Source organism: Schistocerca cancellata, chromosome 3 (genome assembly GCF_023864275.1).
Source record: "Schistocerca cancellata isolate TAMUIC-IGC-003103 chromosome 3, iqSchCanc2.1, whole genome shotgun sequence".
NCBI classification, from domain to species: domain Eukaryota; kingdom Metazoa; phylum Arthropoda; class Insecta; order Orthoptera; family Acrididae; genus Schistocerca; species Schistocerca cancellata.
Window position 1 is genome coordinate 810563778 of NC_064628.1, and position 18058 is coordinate 810581835.

Here is an 18058-nt window from a genome sequence, read left to right on the forward strand (position 1 = left end):
TCCTTACACGAGGCACCACAACAACGTTTCACCAGGCAACGCCGGTTAACTGCTCTATGTGTATGAGAAGTCGGTTGAAAACTTTCCTCATGTGAGCACGTTGTAGTTGTCACCACCGGTGCCATCCTTGTGTGAATGCTCTGAAAAGCTCTTCATTTGCAAATCACAGCATCTCCTTCCTGTCGGTTAAATTTGGCAGCTGTAGCACGTCATCTTCGTAGCAATTTTAATGGCCAGTAGTGTAGCAACAACGAGAGCAACAGGCACCACCGGTAGGTGGTGTTGCGCCGCGATATCGATGTTCACCTTGAAGCCGCGGGTCAACGTAATTCAAATGCTAATCATTTATGCACTACACAGTAATGTACATGTCCTGTGAATATGAACGTCCTGTCTGTACTCGTTCAAGGTGTTACTTTTGTTCCTGATCGCGAGTGTATTTATGCACGATGCACGGTGGGTGCCCTGCATTTGTTGAAGTGACAGCAGATGATGTGTACTGACCGGAGTAGGAGATGGGCGTGCCGTCGGCCCATGCCCAGATCCATGCGCCGCGCCCCCTGGAGGGGTTGGCGGCAGGGACGGCGCGCCCTCCCAGCCAATACACGGCGGCCGTGCTGTACTCCGGCGAGTTGCGGATGCTCGCAGTCACGAAGCTCTGCTCCTCAGGGCTGCCGATGCTCGCCAGCTCCGCCTGCAAACACCACACGTGCTCCTCAACTACCTTAACTCTTTGAGGGGCAGGTAAACACCACTAAAATTTATCCTAGGGGGGCAAGAAAAATTATTTGAAAATTTCAAATTTCTTTTACTTGTAACACATTTGTTTTATTGTTTTGACATGTTCTATACATTGAGTTTGTAAAAATTCACTTAAACAACAATAAAATATTAACGTTAAATGTGGTCACTACAGGTGACAGTATAAAAATTCTATATTTGATGGTTGAAGTTTGAAATAACTAGTTTTTAATTTTCGTGGTATCTCTTGAAACAGTTCTTGCCTGCTCTCAGACACAAAGGTACTTTGCACACTGAACACATCCACACTGTTCGCACTGGATTTTTCTTTGAACTGCAAACTGCGCATCTTCTAGATGATGAGTGAATTGGTTGTTGTTTACTGCTTTCGTGGCGAATACTTTCGTCTACGTATGGTTTGTGTGATTTGGTCTGGGTTGCTATACTACTTTGGGATACAGAAGCAAAATTAGCTGCTACTGAAACTATTTTTGGAGCGAACAAGATTTTGTACACTTCTCGACGGAAGTCTTTATTGGAGAAGTGCTGCATTTCGATTTCTTTGTGCATAATGGACGCGTTCGTCACACTGCAGTCCAAAAAGGGAAAAAACAATCTCATCCACCATTTCTTGCTTTTCCTATCAATAGCGTAGTCTGACTTCAGTCGATCAAAATTATCCACATAGTTCATACTGGAATTGTAGCCTTTCGATACAGTTGGACAAGTGATATTGGTTATAGTTCCATCTTTCATTTTTCGAGTTACTATGGACACATCTGATGGTGGATGACATGTTGAAAGCAAGTTGACTGCCGTGTTACCTTTCCATCTACAGATTACTATGCCATCATTGCTTATTTTGTAATCACATTCCCCTCTTTCCAGTTCCTTTTCCTCCTTGAGTTTTGGCATGATTTTCCTTCTGGGATTTATTGTTCCACAAGCGTACTCACCATTGGATTTTAGGTCCCTGAACAGATCATATGATGCAAAATAATTGTCCATGAAAATAATATGATTATTTCCATGAAGACCACTGGTTAAATTTAGAACCACTTTCGATCCTAGCCCCACTACTGGAGAATGTGAAGCTTTTCCTGTATAAACTTCGAATTTGAGGTTGTATGACGACTGATCACATAACATCCACACTTTGTACCCCCTTTTTGTAGCTTTGTCCCTCGTTTATTGTTTGAGAGATGATCTGCCTTTGAATTTAACCACTGCTTCATCAACAGCAAGTTTTTGATGTGGTTTATAGCAATCCTGGAGTTTCCTGTTCAAATGGTCTAGAAATAGTCGTAGTTTGTACAGTTCATCATAATTCTGACTGTTTCTGTCAGGAGCGACCGAATTATCATTGAGATGCAAGTTACTCAGTAGCCAACTAAACCGTTTTACTAGCAACAGCTTTGATATGTAACTTCCACCAAGATCTGGATCAGTGTTCCATTAATCTCTGTAGCTAGGCTTTTTAGTGATACCCATATAAAGACTTATTCCAATAAAAGTCTTAATTTCAACTTCGTTGGTGGGCACGAAAGTTTTGCCTTTCTGTGTAGCGTACAAATTAGTTTGGAACACTATGTGTTTTATTAGTGTTTCATCAAAAAATTCACAAAACAAGTCAACTGGCTTTAGATTCACTTTGTTGTTTATTTCTGCGATCAAACCACCTTCTCCAACAAATAATGGCACTTGGTCAACACTTGTCTCTTGGCTCCAGTTTACCGTCACTGTTGATGGAACAGTAGATGGTAAAATATTATTTTCACTGACTTCATCAATTTAACTGTCATCCCGAGATTCACTACTGCTCGACACACGACTGCACACAAGACTAGAACTTGCGCGGCTTATCATGAATGTGATATCATTTCCTTCACTGCCATCTCTGTCAACATTGCTGTCACTAGAAGGTATTTCTTCAAATAAAATTCGGTAACATTCGTCCTCAGTTATTCCTTTTAGGCTAGACATATTCGATGGAGACGAACAAAATATACTGGGTGGAGCAGAAGGGCGGTGGTTAGAAGCACTAACCACACAGAAATTTGTCTGTAAAACATGGAAAATTCTATTTCAATTTAAAGTTACATTACACGTAGACTTATATATGTTTAACACATAAATATAAGCAATTACTTACCAAAAATAGTCGTATAAAGAAGAGCTACAGAGAATACTGCACGCCGCTTCCAAGAACAGTGCTAACAATGAAGAAGTATCAACTATTGTTCTGAATACGCGGCAAAAATTCGTGCAGAAGACCTGCACTGCCATCTAGCGGCATTTTAGGCAACAGTTAGGTCGTTGGCAGAAAGACTACTCGCCCCTGAGCGGTAAAGGGAGAAAATATTACGTGGATAGCCAGAGTGACCACCGCCCATTGAAACCGTCTACGTACGTGGTTAGTTACAGTTTTGCCTGCCCTTTAAAGAGTTCGGAGATCGAGCTCCATAACAAGGTCTTAGCTTGTATTTCTAAACACGAAAATAAGTCAATATTTGCGAAGTACGCTGCACGAAAGAATTAAAGGGTCATCTTTCTGAAATTCCTTAATTTTCCCCCATTCTACATCTACATCTACATATATAGTCCGCAAGCCGCCGTATGATGCATGGCAGGCGGTACCCCATACCAATACCGGTCGTCTCCTTTCCTGTTCCACTCGCAAATAGAGCAAAGGAAAAACGACTATCTATATTGCTAGTCCTTACGTGCAACGTATTTTTGCGGCAGTAGAATCGTTCGGTAGTCAGCTTTAAATGCCGGTTCTCAAAATTTAACCAACAGTTCTTCTGGAAAATTTTACTGAAATGCAGGAGGATCTGCAACGAATTGACACATGGCGCAGAGAATGGCAATAGAATCTCAATGTAGACCAGTGTAATGTGCTGCGAATACATAGAAAGCAGAACACATACACGTATGGCGTGGACTGGGCGGTTTTTTAGGTTAGAAGGCCTCGGGAAAGTACGGGGTGGGCTGCAATCTCAAAGGGTGCATGGCAAATACAGGACGTGCTTGGATCAAGGAACAGTCGGAATTGTAGTTGTAAATTGTTGTAAATTGTTGTAGTTGTGCTGGGAAAGTCCCTGAGCTTCAAGCGCTAATAGAAAGCAGAGAAACTGAAATCGTTATAGGTACACAAAGCTGGCAAAAGCCTGAAATAAGTTCTGCAGAAATTTTTACGAAGTCTCAGACGCTGTTCAGGAAACATAGATTAGGCAGAATTGGTGGTGGAGTGTTTGTGTCTGTCAGTAGTAGTTTATCTTGTAGTGAAGTCGAAGTAGATACTCCGTGCGAATTGGTATGGGTGGAGGTTATACTTAACAGCCGAAATATAGTTGCTGAACAGTTCAGAGAAAATTTGAGTCTCGTAACAAATAAATATCCCACTAATACGGTTATAGTTAGTGGGGACTTCAATCTTCCCTCGATATGTTGGCAAAAATACTTGTTCAAAACCGGTGGTAGGCAGAAAACATCTTCCGAGATTGTCCTAAATGCTTTCTCCGAAAATTATTTCGAGCAATTAGTCCACGAACCCACGCGAATTGTAAATGGTTGCGAAAACACACTTGACCTCTTAGCCACAAACAATCCAGAGCTAATAGAGAGCATCATGACTGATACAGGGATTAGTGATCACAAGGTCGTTGTAGCTAGGCTCAATACCGTTCTTCCAAATCCACCAGAAACAAACACAAAATAATTTTATTTAAAAAGCGGATAAAGTGTCACTAGAAGCCTTCCTAGAAGACAATTTCCATTCCTTCCGAACTGACTATGCAAAGTAGACGAGATGTGGCTCAAATTCAAAGATGTAGCAGCAACAGAAATTGAGAGATTCATACCTCATAAACTGGTAAGAGATGGAACTGATGCCCCCATGGTACACAAAACAGGTCCGAACGCTGTTGCAGAGGCAACGGAAAAAGCATGTGAAGTTCAGAAGAACGCGAAATCCCGAAGATTGGCTAAAATTTACAGACGCGCGAAGTTTGGCACGGACTTCAATGCGAGATGCCTTTAATAGGTTCCACAACGAAACATTGTCTCGAAATTTGGTAGAAAATCCGAAGAAATTCTGGTCGTATGTAAAGTACACAAGCGGCAGGACGTAGTCAATATCTTCGCTGCGCAGTGCCGATGGTACTGTTACCGACGACTGTGCCGCTAAAGCGGAGTTATTGAACGCAGTTTTCCGAAATTCCTTCACCAGGGAAGACGAATAGAATATTCCAGAATTTGAAACACGAACAGCTGCTAGCATGAGTTTCTTAGAAGTGGATACCTCAGGGGTTGCGAAGCAACTCAAATCGCTTGATACGGGCAAGTCTTCAGGTCCAGATTGTATACCGATTAGGTTACTTTCAGATTACACTGATACAATAGCTCTCTACTTAGCAACCATATACAACCGCTCACTCACCGACAGATCTGTACCTACAGATTGGAAAATTGCGCAGGTTCACCAGTGTTTAAGAAGGGTAGTAGGAGTAATCCATCGAACTACAGACCTATATCATTGACGTCGGTTTGCAGTAGGGTTTTGGAGTATATACTGTATTCAAACATTATGAATCACCTCGAAGGGAACGATCTATTGATACGTAATCAGCATGGTTTCAGAAAACATCGTTCTTGTGCAACGCAGCTAGCTCTTTATCAGCACGAAGTAATGGCCGCTGTCGACAGGGGATCTCAAGTTGATTCCGTATTTCTAGATTTCCGTAAAGCTTTTGACACCGTTCCTCACAAGCGACTTCTAATCAAGCTACGGGCCTATGGGTTATCGTCTCAGTTGTGCGACTGGATTCGTGATTTGCTGTCAGGCTGGTCGCAGTTCGTAGTAATAGACGGCAAATCGTCGAGTAAAACAGAAGTGATATCACGTGTTCCCCAGGGAAGCGTCCTGGGATCTCTGCTGTTCCTGATCTATATAAATGACTTGGGTGACAATCTGAGCAGTTCTGTTAGGTTGTTCGCAGATGATGCTGTAATTTACCGTCTAGTAAGGTCATCCGAAGACCAGTATCAGTTGCAAAGCGATTTAGAAAAGATTGCTGTATGGTGTGGCAGGTGGCAGTTGACGCTAAATAACGAAAAGTGTGAGGTGATCCACATGAGTTCCAAAAGAAATCCGCTGGAATTCGATTACTCAATAAATAGTAAAATTCTCAAGGCCGTCAATTCAACTAAGTACCTGGGTGTTAAAATTACGAACAACTTCAGTTGGAAAGACCACATAGAATAAAGAGACAGCTTACACTACACTCGTTCGTCCTCTGTTAGAATATTGATGCGCGGTGTGGGATCCTTACCAGGTGGGATTGACGGAGGACATCGAAAGGGTGCAAAAAATGGCAGCTCATTTTGTATTATCACGTAATAGGGGAGAGATGGTGGCAGATATGATATACGAGTTGGGATGGAAGTCAAAGCAAAGACGTGTTTCGTCGCGGCGAGATCTATTTACGAAATTTCAGTCACGAACGTTCTCTTCCGAATGCGAAAATATTTTGTTGAGCCCAACCTACATAGGTAGGAATGATCATCAAAATAAAATAAAAGAAATCAGAGCTCGAACAGAAAGGTTTAGGTGTTCGTTTTTCCCGCGCGCTGTTCGGGAGTGGAATGGTAGAGAGATAGTATGATTGTGGTTCGATGAACCCTCTGCCAAGCACTTAAGTGTGAATTGCAGAGTAATCATGTAGATGTAGATGTAGATGTAGAAAGAAAGATCCTTTATCATTTAGCTACAATATAGCAGGTCATCAAATGGAAGAAGTTAATTCCATAAATTATCTGGGAGTAGGCATTAGAAGTGATCTAGAATGGAATGACCATATAAAATTAATCGGTAAAGCAGATGCCAGACTGAGATTCACTGGAATCCTAAGGAAATGCAATCCGAAAACAAAGGAAGTAGGTTACAGTACGCTTGTTCGCCCACTGCTTGAATACTGCTCATCCGTGTGGGATCCGTACGAGATAGAGCTGATAGAAGAGATAGAGACGATCCAACGGAGAGCAGCGCGCTTCGTTACAGGATCATTTAGTAATCACGAAAGCGTTACGGAGATGACAGATAAACTCTAGTGGAAGGCTCTGCAGGAGAGACGCTCAGTTGCTCGGTACGGGCTTTTGTTGAAGTTTCGAGAACATACCTTCACCGAGGAGTCAAGCAGTATATTGCTCCCTCCTACGTATATCTCGCGAAGAGACCATGAGGATAAAATCAGAGAGATTATAGCCCACACAGGGGCATACCGACAATCTTTCTTTCCAGGAACAATACGAGACTGGAATAGAAGGGAGAACCGATAGAGTTACCCAAGGTACCCTCCGCCAAACACCGTCAGGTGGCTTGCGGAGTATAGATGTAGATGTAGAAAGGACGTCACTTCCCCTCCTGGATTCCCGTTCGAGTTCCCGAAGCATCTCCATAACACTTACGCGTTGTCCGAACCTACCGGTAACAAATCTAGAAGCTCGCCTCTGAATTGCTTCGATATCTTCCCTCAATCCGACCTGGTACGGACCCAAAACACTCTTGCACCATTCAAGAATAGCACCAACGTCCTATACGAGGTCTCTTTTACACGTCAACCACTCTTTCCTAAAATTCTCCCAATAAGCCGACCATTTGCCTTTCCTATGACAGTTCTCACATGCTAATTCCATTTCATATCGTTTTACATCGCTGAGCTCAGATATTTAAACGACTTTTCTGTGTCAAAGCAGGGAATTAGTAATACTGTAGCCGAACGTTACAAGTTTGTTCTTCCTACTCATCCATAAGCGATGCAGAAGTGTGAAATTTGTCTCAGAGGTGCCTACAACCTTCTTCTATAATGTTTCGAAAGCGTTTTCCACTAAACGGTGTTCGAAATTCCCGTTACAGTCCTCTAGGACTTGTAGAGGGAGTCAGTACACAATACACATATCAAAAAAAGTTTTGCATCACCCCATTCCCAAAACTCCTGAAGACTGACATTGACTGTTGATATTGTACCACAGAAACAGTCCCTTTGACTGTTCAGAGATGTCACTAAACCAGCCCAAAGATGTAAAAAATCATGCATGAGCAAGGCCTATTAAACGGAGGGGGTCCGACAGCCGATCAGTTACAGTCATTCCATCAGGAAGGAGGTACACGGCTCGTGTTGTGTGTAGTTCAACCATGCACGGCCGGTCAATACCGCGGTTCGATCGCATATGCATTCTTACTTTGTGCCAGGAAGGGCTCTCAACAAGGAAGTATTCAGGCGTCTTGGAGTGAACCAAAGCGATATTTTTCGGACATGGAGGAGATAGAGACAGGAACTGTCGATGACATGCTTCGCTCAGGCCGCCCAATGGCTACTACTTCAGTGGATGACCGCTTCCTACTGATTATGGCTCGGAGGAACCCTGACAGCAACACCACCATGTTGAATAACGCTTTTCGTGCAGCCATAGGACGTCGTGTTACAACTCAAACTGTGCGCAATAGGCTGCATGATGCGCAACTTCACTCCCGACGTCCATGGCAAGGTCCATCTTTGCAACCACAACACCATGCAGCGCGATACAGATGGGCACAACAACATGCCGAATGGACCGCTCACGTTATCTTCACAGATGAGTGTCGCGTATGTCTTCAGCCAGACAATCATCGGAGACGTGTTTGGAGACAGTCCGGTCAGGCTGAACGCCTTAGACACACTGTACAGCGAGTGGAGCAATGTGGAGGTTCCCTGCTGTTTCGGGGTGACATTATGTGGGCCAGATGTCCGCCGTTGGTGGTCATGGAAGGCGCCGTAACGGAAGTACGATACGTGAATGCCATCCTCCGACCGATAGTGCAACCATATCGACAGCATATTGGCGAGGCATTTGTCTTCATGGACGAAAATTCGCGCCGCCATTGTGCACATCGTGTGAATGACCTCCTTCAGGATAACGACATCGCTCGACTAGAGTGGCCAGCATGTGTGAATCCTATCGAACAGGCCTACGACTGATTGAAAAGGTCTGTTTATGGATGAACCTATCCACCAAACACTCTGAGGGATCTACGCCGAATCGCCGTTGAGGAGTGGGACAATCTGGACCAACCGTGTCTTGATGAACTTGTGGATAGTATGCCACGACGAATACAGGCATGCGTCAATGCAAGAGGACGTGCTACTGGGTATTAGAGGTACCGGTGTGTACAGCAATCTGGACCACCACCTCTGTGAAGGTCTCGTTGTATGGTGGTACAACGTGGAATGTGTGGTTTTTATGGTCAATAAAAAGGGCGGAAATTATCTTCATGTTGATCTGTGTTCCAATTTTCTGTACAGGTTCCGGAACTCTCAGAACCGAGGTGATGCAAATTTGTTTTTTTTTATGTGGGTAATTTGAATAGTAACCCATGTCCGGAAGGTACCGTTTCCGTTCGACGACGATTTCAATTCAGATTTGTAAGGCGTCCACTTCTGCTGAGGGAAAGAGAAAAGTCTGAGGTACGCGCTTGGCTAGACAGGATGACGTGCGCTACGTCAGATGGTCACCTGATGTCACTTAACGCCCGCCTTGCTACGAGACCTGTTCAATTCCTGTGTTTCTTCGATACAATGAATGTGGTTTGGTACAAGTTTTCGGAATACACAGACATGCTCGTTGTGTACGGCGAAGCTCGGGGCAACGAAAGAGCTGCCTAGTCATCTGTATCACGAACATCTGGCGCAACGTAGCACGCCATCGCATAAACTTTTTGCGCAAGTTACACAGCGGCTCTGAGTAACATATCTCCATGGTGAGGAGGCAGGACTGTGGCGCACCACGGCAACGCCGCACGCCCGAATTTAAAGAAGCATAGCACTGAAGGGAACCCGTCGATGAGTACTCAAACAATTGCGGGCGCAGTGAGTGTTAGTCACAGTATCGTCTGGGGCGTTCAACGTGAGCAACAGTTACATCCGTACCACTTACAAAGGTTACACGCTATTGGTGCAGTCGATTGTCCACAACGCGTTGCCTACTGCACGTTGTTCCTGCACCGCTGCATCTACACATCCTTGCTTCCAAGTCGATTTCTGTTCACAGACGAGTGTCAGTTCACTAGGGCCTGTGTTCTAAATTCGCGAAACAGCCATGTCTAGGCAGACGAAAACCCTCGTGCCATACACGTTCAGGGATTTCAACACCGGTTTGGTACTGACTTGTGGACGGTCATGTGATTGGGCCATACCTCCATCCACTCAAGCTTACTGGTCCTCCATACTTGATATTCCTGCAAAACATATTGGACCCGCTCCTGGAAGCTGTGCCACTGAACGTGCGTCAATAAATTGGTTTCAGCGTGATGGAGCACGATCTCACTTCTCACGTGCGTTTCGGAGACACCTCAAGATGGATAGATTGAGGTGGTCCAAACGCGTGGCCCCCGCGATCGTCGGGCATAGCTTCTATGGACTATTTCTTATGGAGTCGTATGCAATTCTGACGTTACGGCTAATAATGGAAGCAAGGCTAAAGAAAAATCAAGACACTTTCATAGGATTTGTCGACCTGGAAAAAGCGTTCGACAATATAAAATGGTGCAAGCTGTTCGAGATTCTGAAAAAAGTAGGGGTAAGCTATAGGGAGAGACGGGTCATATACAATATGCGCAACAACCAAGAGGGAATATAAGAGTGGACGATCAAGAACGAAGTGCTCGTATTAAGAAGGGTGTAAGACAAGGCTGTAGCCTTTCGCCCCTACTCTTCAATCTGTACATCGAGGAAGCAATGATGGAAATAAAAGAAAGGTTCAGGAGTGGAATTAAAATTCAAGGTGAAAGGATATCAATGATACGATTCGCTGATGACATTGCTATCCTGAGTGAAAGTGAAGGAGAATTAAATGATCTGCTGAACGGAATGAACAGTCTAACGAGCACACAGTATGGTTTGAGAGTAAATCGCAGAAAGACGAAGGTAATGAGAAGTAGTAGAAATGAGAACAGCGAGAAACTTAACATCAGGATTGATGGTCACGAAGTCAATGAAGTTAAGGAATTCTGCTACCTAGGCAGTAAAATAACCAATGACGGACGGAGCAACGAGGACATCAAAAGCAGACTCGCTATGGCAAAAAAGGCATTTCTGGCAAAGAGAAGTCTACTAATATCAAATACCGGCCATAATTTGAGGAAGAAATTTCTGAGGATGTACGTCTGGAGTACAGCATTGTATGGTAGTGAAACATGGACTGTGGGAAAACCGGAACAGAAGAGAATCGAAGCATTTGAAAATTAGGTGGACTGATAAGGTAAGGAATGAGGAGGTTCTACGCAGAATCGTAGAGGAAAGGAATATGTGGAAAACACTGGTAAGGAGAAGGGACAGGATGATAGGACATCTGCTAAGACGTAAGGAAATGACTTCCATGGTACTAGAGGGAGCTGTAGAGGGCAAAAACTGTAGAGGAAGACAGAGATTGGAATACGTCAAGCAAATAATTGAGGACGTAGGTTGCAAGTGCTACTCTGAGATGAAGAGGTTAGCACAGGAAAGGAATTCGTGGCGGGCCGCATCAAACCAGTCAGTAGACTGATGACCAAAAACAACATGCAAAGATTAATTGACCAAACTTCTGTAGAGACAGAGGAAGATGTGCTGGTACGAGTTCTCGGCGCTGCACTAGAAACTGAGGAGATACTATGTAGGATATAGTGTGTGTACCAGAACATGCTTCGTAGGTACGACGTCTCTAACAACGTTGAAGGTTGTCACATCGTGCCGCAGTTGTAATGCATGTAATGCATCATTACTGTTCTGTACGTACGGTATACTGGATTCTTTTTTATTTAGGAATAATACAAACAAATAATGTTTACATGTTAATATAAAAATGTACTTAAGTGATAAATGGATGTTTCGCTATATTTACTTTCGAATTGTTATCTAATAATTGTAGGCCCTACCGTGTCATACCCAATTTAATTCATCAAGCACAAGTGGATAAGTAACACATCTGAATTGAAACTGTCGTAGAACGGAAACGACACGTTTCCGGACACGCGCTCCTGTTGAAATTATCATGTACTCACTCCCCTCTAAAAATCCTTGAAGTTTGTAATGAGAATTTCCGAACACCCTGCATAACGTCACTATCTGTCTTGGTTGTGCTTCAAAAAGCAAAGTGTCTATACATGCGAGAAAAGGGCAGGGCTCAGTAGTTCACCAAAATTCTCCCCATCACCACCATAACACGAAGGGAAGGTACCCGCCACATCACCCTCTTATCCACACGTCACCACTTCTCTTGACACCTCTGTGATGCAGGTCAGAAGAGAGACATCCAGTGTTGAAATCATGCGGATTTCTTATAGGTGGATGAAGAAAACATTTCAGATTCACTGCCGCTCAGAATCGACTCGAAAAGCCTCAAGAGGTGGAGTAAATGGCATCAATGGAATCATCCTTTGCCTTGGGGCGTTAGTTTAAACTCATTTCACGGTCGAAAACGACATTTTGCGTTGCGACGTGCTACAGAACGATGTTCTTAATGACCTGGTACAGATGGTACAACCACCAGCGACCTGTTACAAATAGTACAACCTCCAGCAACCATTCAAAACAGTTCAACGAAATCCACGATTACAAAGGAAGATTGTAGGTATCTTTGAACCATATTTAACACTTCTGCATCGTAATGGGGGATAATGAGAGGTTTTCAAAAATTAGCCTTCAATTATTTTGCGCTATGTATTATATCTGAAAGAAGAAGGGATAAAATGGAAGGAGTAAATTTGGAAATTTGTGGTAACATCTTATGGGACGAAACTGCCGAGGTCATTGGTCCCTAAGCTTACACACTACTTAATGTAACTTAAACTAACGTACACTAAGGACAACACACACACACACACACACACACACACACACACACACACACACACACATGCCCGAGGGAGGACTCGAACCTCCGAGGGTGGGAACCGCGCGGACCGCGACAAGGTTCCCTAGACCACTCCGCTACCGTGCGCGGCCTACGCAAAGAGCGACGTGTTGTCTGTAGGTCGAACAGAAATCAGATGCGGTTTTAAGAGTCGAAGGATATGAAAGGAAACATGTTGTAGAGATGTCAGTGAGTCAGAGTTGTAGCCTAACGCATGATATTCAGTCTATACATTGGGCAATTAGAAAAGGAAACAAAGGAAAAATTTGGAAAGGGATTTAACGTTAAGGGAGAAGGAATAAAAACTATGAAGTTTGCCGAGATTGCAATTCTGTGATATATGGCAAAAGAAATGGGAGGTCATTGAACAGATTAGATAGCGTCTTGGAAAGAGGCTACAAGATAAGTATATCGGCAAAAGTAAAACAGTGGTAATGGAATGTAGTCAAATTAAATTAAGCGGTGCTGAGCATAGCCGTTTTCTTCTTCTTCTTCTTCTGCTGCTGTTCGATGTTTGAAACTGAACCAGTCCATCTTCAGTTTAGTTTCCAAAGTCATTGCATTCTGAGTCTTCCTATGTGTCTTCCTGCTACTGGATATTAAAGCATGGCCTGACGTGGAATTCCCTTTACACTCTCTCTTTATATTTGATGTTTCCATGGAGTTTTATTTTCTTCACTCTTTTCATTAATGTTACAAAAATCTAGTTGATTCTTAATATCCTCATTTATTATATGATATTATATGGTAATACTTTTCGTTTATGATAGTTGCAGTTTACTTTTATCACATTAAAAAAAATTTAAGTTGTAGACCTGCTCAAGTGGTACATTAACAGTTATCATTTTTGTGCGGATGGGGTATTTACCATGAAGAATACATAATGATTACATTCCTTTCTCCTACATGTTGTTGTCTATATACTACTTTCAGCAGCTCATCTTCAGTTTCTTCCAGAATTGTTACATCATGTACATCCAAAACGATATTAACATATTAATTTCTATTAGTGTGTTTACCTAGATTTACTTCCTGTCTCCAAATCTTGATAAAGTAATTTATGTATCTATTAAATAAGGTTGGTTACAGGTAGCTTAGGTCCGTTAATGGTAATAAGACAATTAGGTTGGAAATCACAAGCCAGAAGTTTTAGATCAGTTTTACTATTTCGGAAGATGATGGCTGAAGTACAGGAGACATCAAATGCAGATCAGAAGTAGTAAGAAAAGAGTTTATGAAAAAGAGGAATCTGCAAACAATTAATAGAAATTTAAGTATTAATATTCTCCGTAAGCATTTGTTAGAAGTTTAACCTTGTAAGGAAGTGAAACAAAGGCGACAAGCAGTACAGGCAAGAAGAGAATGGAAGCTTCTGAAATGTTGTGTTACAAAATAATAACTAATGATGAGGCAATAAATCGAGTTGGCGAGAAAAGAGCAATATGACACAACTTGATTACAATCAGCGATCAGTTAGTAGGACACATCCTGAGGTATCAAGGAATAGTCAGTTTGGTAATGGAGGGAACTGTGTGTGTGTGTGTGTGTGTGTGTGTGTGTGTGTGTGAGGGAGGGAGGAGGGAGTAAAAGTTGTAGAGAGGAACAGCTTGTAGGTGTTGTCCTGACAGAGGATTTCGATGTTCTGGATCATATGAAGTAGGTTCAGGTTGGTTGACTTTAGGCCAAAAGTGTTTTGTGAAGGCTGCTGTGACATTACACACTACACACACACACACACACACACACACACACACACACACACACACTATGTGCAGGATCTCCTTCGAAACCCCCAGATCGATTTCAGTCAAATTTGACAGACGAAAGCAGTGCTCATGAATATCAGCACTGTGAAGTTCATAACCTCCTAGCTGCTACAGTAGTGGAGTTATGGCAAAAGCGTTTGTTTGTCCACCTCTGCTATATAAGGTGCCCTGTATGACATGCATGTTGTGTGGTAATAGTATCAGCATGCCTTAGCGACCTGCTTTTGCAGGGAAGCCTGCATATCAAGTGCAAGAAACGTTTCTACAGCCCTCAACACGTAGGCTGCCCTGCCCAACAGGCGTGTTTTGAGAGATTCACTGGACTGCTTTGTTGATCTGTTTTGCAGGGGTTACATCTGCAGATGGGCACAGCATGGAGAAGTTTGAGAAGGATGGTGGAGGGATGGACAGAGAGAGAAGGTAGGAGGGGATGACACACACACACACACACACACACACACACACACACACACACAGAGAGAGAGAGAGAGAGAGAGAGAGAGAGAGAGAGAGTGAGAGAGAGAGAGAGACAGAGGGAGGGAGAGAGAGAGAGAGAGAGAGAGAGAGAGAGAGAGAGCGAGAGAGAGATAGAGGGGGGTGGGGGTGGGGAAGGATGGACAGAGAGAAGGGGAGGACGGAGGAGGAACGGGCAGAGAGAAGGAGGAGGAGATGTGTGCAATATGTGTGTGAGACAAGTACGGAGTTGAGGCCACCTGGAGAAGATTAGTAAATAAATGAATAAAAGTCCACATATGGTGAGTAGCAGGCTAAGCCCAGACGAAAGGGATGCCCCAAATGCTAGAACGATGTGGCCCTTTTTTCTGTTACACACCAACCTGTGACTTCGGCGTTTCAGTGCGACAGGATCTGTGCATGGACGCCTATGTTTCGAAAAGTTGGGTGACACCCACCTTCCTGTCCTGGCAGGTTTGCCTGGCCGTCTGCCACGAGACCTGCGGGTAGCTGACGAACAGGTAGCACGAGCTGTTGAACACCTGCAGCCGCTCGTCTGCGCACTCTACCGCGGCTGCAACAGAAAACAAGCAAACAGACTCACTGACAAGTAGGGGAAAAACAGCAGTGGCACAGGTCACTCACAGCGGCAACTCAGATATGTCGTGCTCCCCATTTACACTACTGGTCATTAAAATTGCTACACCACGAAGGTGACGTGCTACAGACGCGAAATTTAACCGATAGGAAGAAGATGCTGTGATTTGCAAATGATTATCTTTTCAGAGCATTCACACAAGGTTGGCGCCCGTGGCGACACCTACAACGTGCTGACATGAGGAAAGTTTGCAACCGATTTCTCATACACAAACAGCAGTTGACCGGCGTTGCATGGTGATGCGTTGTTGTGATGCCTCGTGTAAGGAGGAGAAATGCGTACCATCACGTTTCCGACTTTGATAAAGGTCGGATTGTAGCCTATCGCAATTTCGGTTTATCGTATCGCGACATTCTTGATCGCGTTGGTCGAGATCCAATGACTGTTAGCAGAATATGGAATCGGTGGGTTCAGGAGGGTAATACGGAACACCATGCTGGATCTCAACGGCCTCGTATCACTAGCAGTCAAGATGACAGGCATCTTATCCTCATGGCTGTAACGGATCGTGCAGCCACATCTCGATGCCTGAGTCAACAGATGGGGACCTTTGCGAGACAACAACCATCTGCACAAACAGTTCGACGACGTTTACAGCAGCACGGACTATCAGCTCGGAAACCGTGGCTGCGGTTACCCTAGACGCTGCATCACAGACAGGAGCGCTTGCGATGGTGTACTCAACAACGAACCTGGGTGCACGAATGCCAAAACGTCATTTTTTCGGATGAATCCAGGTTCTGTTTATAGCATCATGATGGTCGCATCCGTGTTTGGCGACATCGCGGTGAACGCACATTGGAAGAGTGTATTCGTCATCGCCATACTGGCGTATCACCCGGCGTGATGGTATGGGGTGCCATTGGTTACACGTCTCGGTCACATCTTGTTCGCATTGACGGCACTTTGAACAGTGGACAATACAATTCAGATGTGTTACGTCCCGTGCCTCTACTCTTCATTCGATCCCTGCGAAACCCTACATTTCAGCAGGATAATGCCCTAGCGCATGTTGCAGGCCCTGTACGTGCCTTTCTGGATACAGAAAATGTCCGACTGCTGCCCTGGCCAGCACATTCTCCAGATCTCTCACCAACTGAAAAAGGCTGGTCAATGGTGGCCGAGCAACTGGTTCGTCACAATATGCGTCACTACTCTTGATGAACTGTGGCATCGTGTTGAAGCTGTATGGTTAGTTGTACCTGTACACACCATCCAAGCTCTGTTTGACTCAATGCCTAGGCGTATCAAGGCCGTTATTATGGCCAGAGATGGTTGTTCTGGGTACTGATTTCTCAGGATCTACGCACCCAAATTGCGTTCAGATGTAATCACATGTCAGTTCTAGTACAATATATGTGTCCAATGAATACCCGTTTATCATCTGCATTTCTTCTTGGTGTAGCAAATTTTAATGGACAGTAGGTAAGCAGTGCTTTAATATCCGGATTCATGACACACAAATGTTATCCGTATTATCAAAGTAGTTTAAAGCCTCATTGAATTTGGATTACATTGTAATCTGTATCCTTAATGCGATCTGAATTGAAATACCTTCTAATGTACATTAAATTTACATTGACGAATTCATGTAGTAACGCTGTCTGACTGCGTTGTTAATTCAATATGACAAAAGAACAGAAGTAACTTACTTTGCATAAAGTACTAATAATGGGCATAAGTAAATAGTTAACATAATTGTGTGAAGCTTCTGAACTGAGGTAAACATTCACGTGAATGTTGTCTTAGCTCTTGGGTTTGTACCTATGTTCTATGTGTAGGGTATGCTTGGCTCAGTCTGTTAGCATATCGTTCCTCTTCTGAAACCTGAAAATGTAAGGCGTAAAGCAACACCATTCACGCTTTATTTTAAGTAATGAACAGCCCACTCCCTCAGCAACTGCGGCGACAGACATAGCTTCAGTTCTCTTAAATCATGCAGAAAAAAAGATGAAGCGATTTGCTGAATCCAATTACTGAAATACGTAATAGTTCGCAGTGGTAATTTGGGAAATTTACTGGCTTTGCTGAAGACACGAAATAACGTGATAGCATATTACGCGGAATTCCTTGATACTGACTGCGAAGTATAACTCGGCCGGAAAGACATTAGAATTTGAAACTAACAATGAGGGATCACAAGTGACTATTAAAATGTTTCAGTGGGAAAATATATAATTGAATTTAAAGTATGATTAAGCCAAGGCACACACAGCATACGTGTACGTAGCGCGTGGTACAAATAAGCACAACACGTGAAGCGTTACAACAAAAGAAAAGCTATACATGTCAGAAAATACTGAAAGAAGTTCACTAAATGGGAATGTGACAACTTTAAGTGCTCTGATATTCGAGTGAATTGATGGAAACTCAATTCTGTACCGTTGTTTACTAATCACCCACTTTACAAAACCACCAGCGCATCATATCGACAATGGAATCACTCACTAAAGTTCTGAAAATATTCTGCGAATATCACCACTCCAAGTCTTGCAGTACGAACCAGAAAAAA

General features: G+C 43.5%; 1 protein-coding gene across 1 annotated transcript in view; it reads right to left on the reverse strand.

The window, feature by feature from the left end:
• Positions 1 to 18058, reverse strand: part of LOC126176587 (uncharacterized) — a 541845-nt gene that overhangs the window by 288139 nt on the left and 235648 nt on the right. The window contains exons 7-8 of the mRNA XM_049923748.1: positions 15347 to 15462; positions 505 to 694 (exon numbers count right to left, since the gene is read on the reverse strand). Of these exons, the coding sequence (XP_049779705.1) occupies positions 505 to 694; positions 15347 to 15462 (306 nt within the window). The remainder of the gene's footprint in view (positions 1 to 504; positions 695 to 15346; positions 15463 to 18058) is intronic.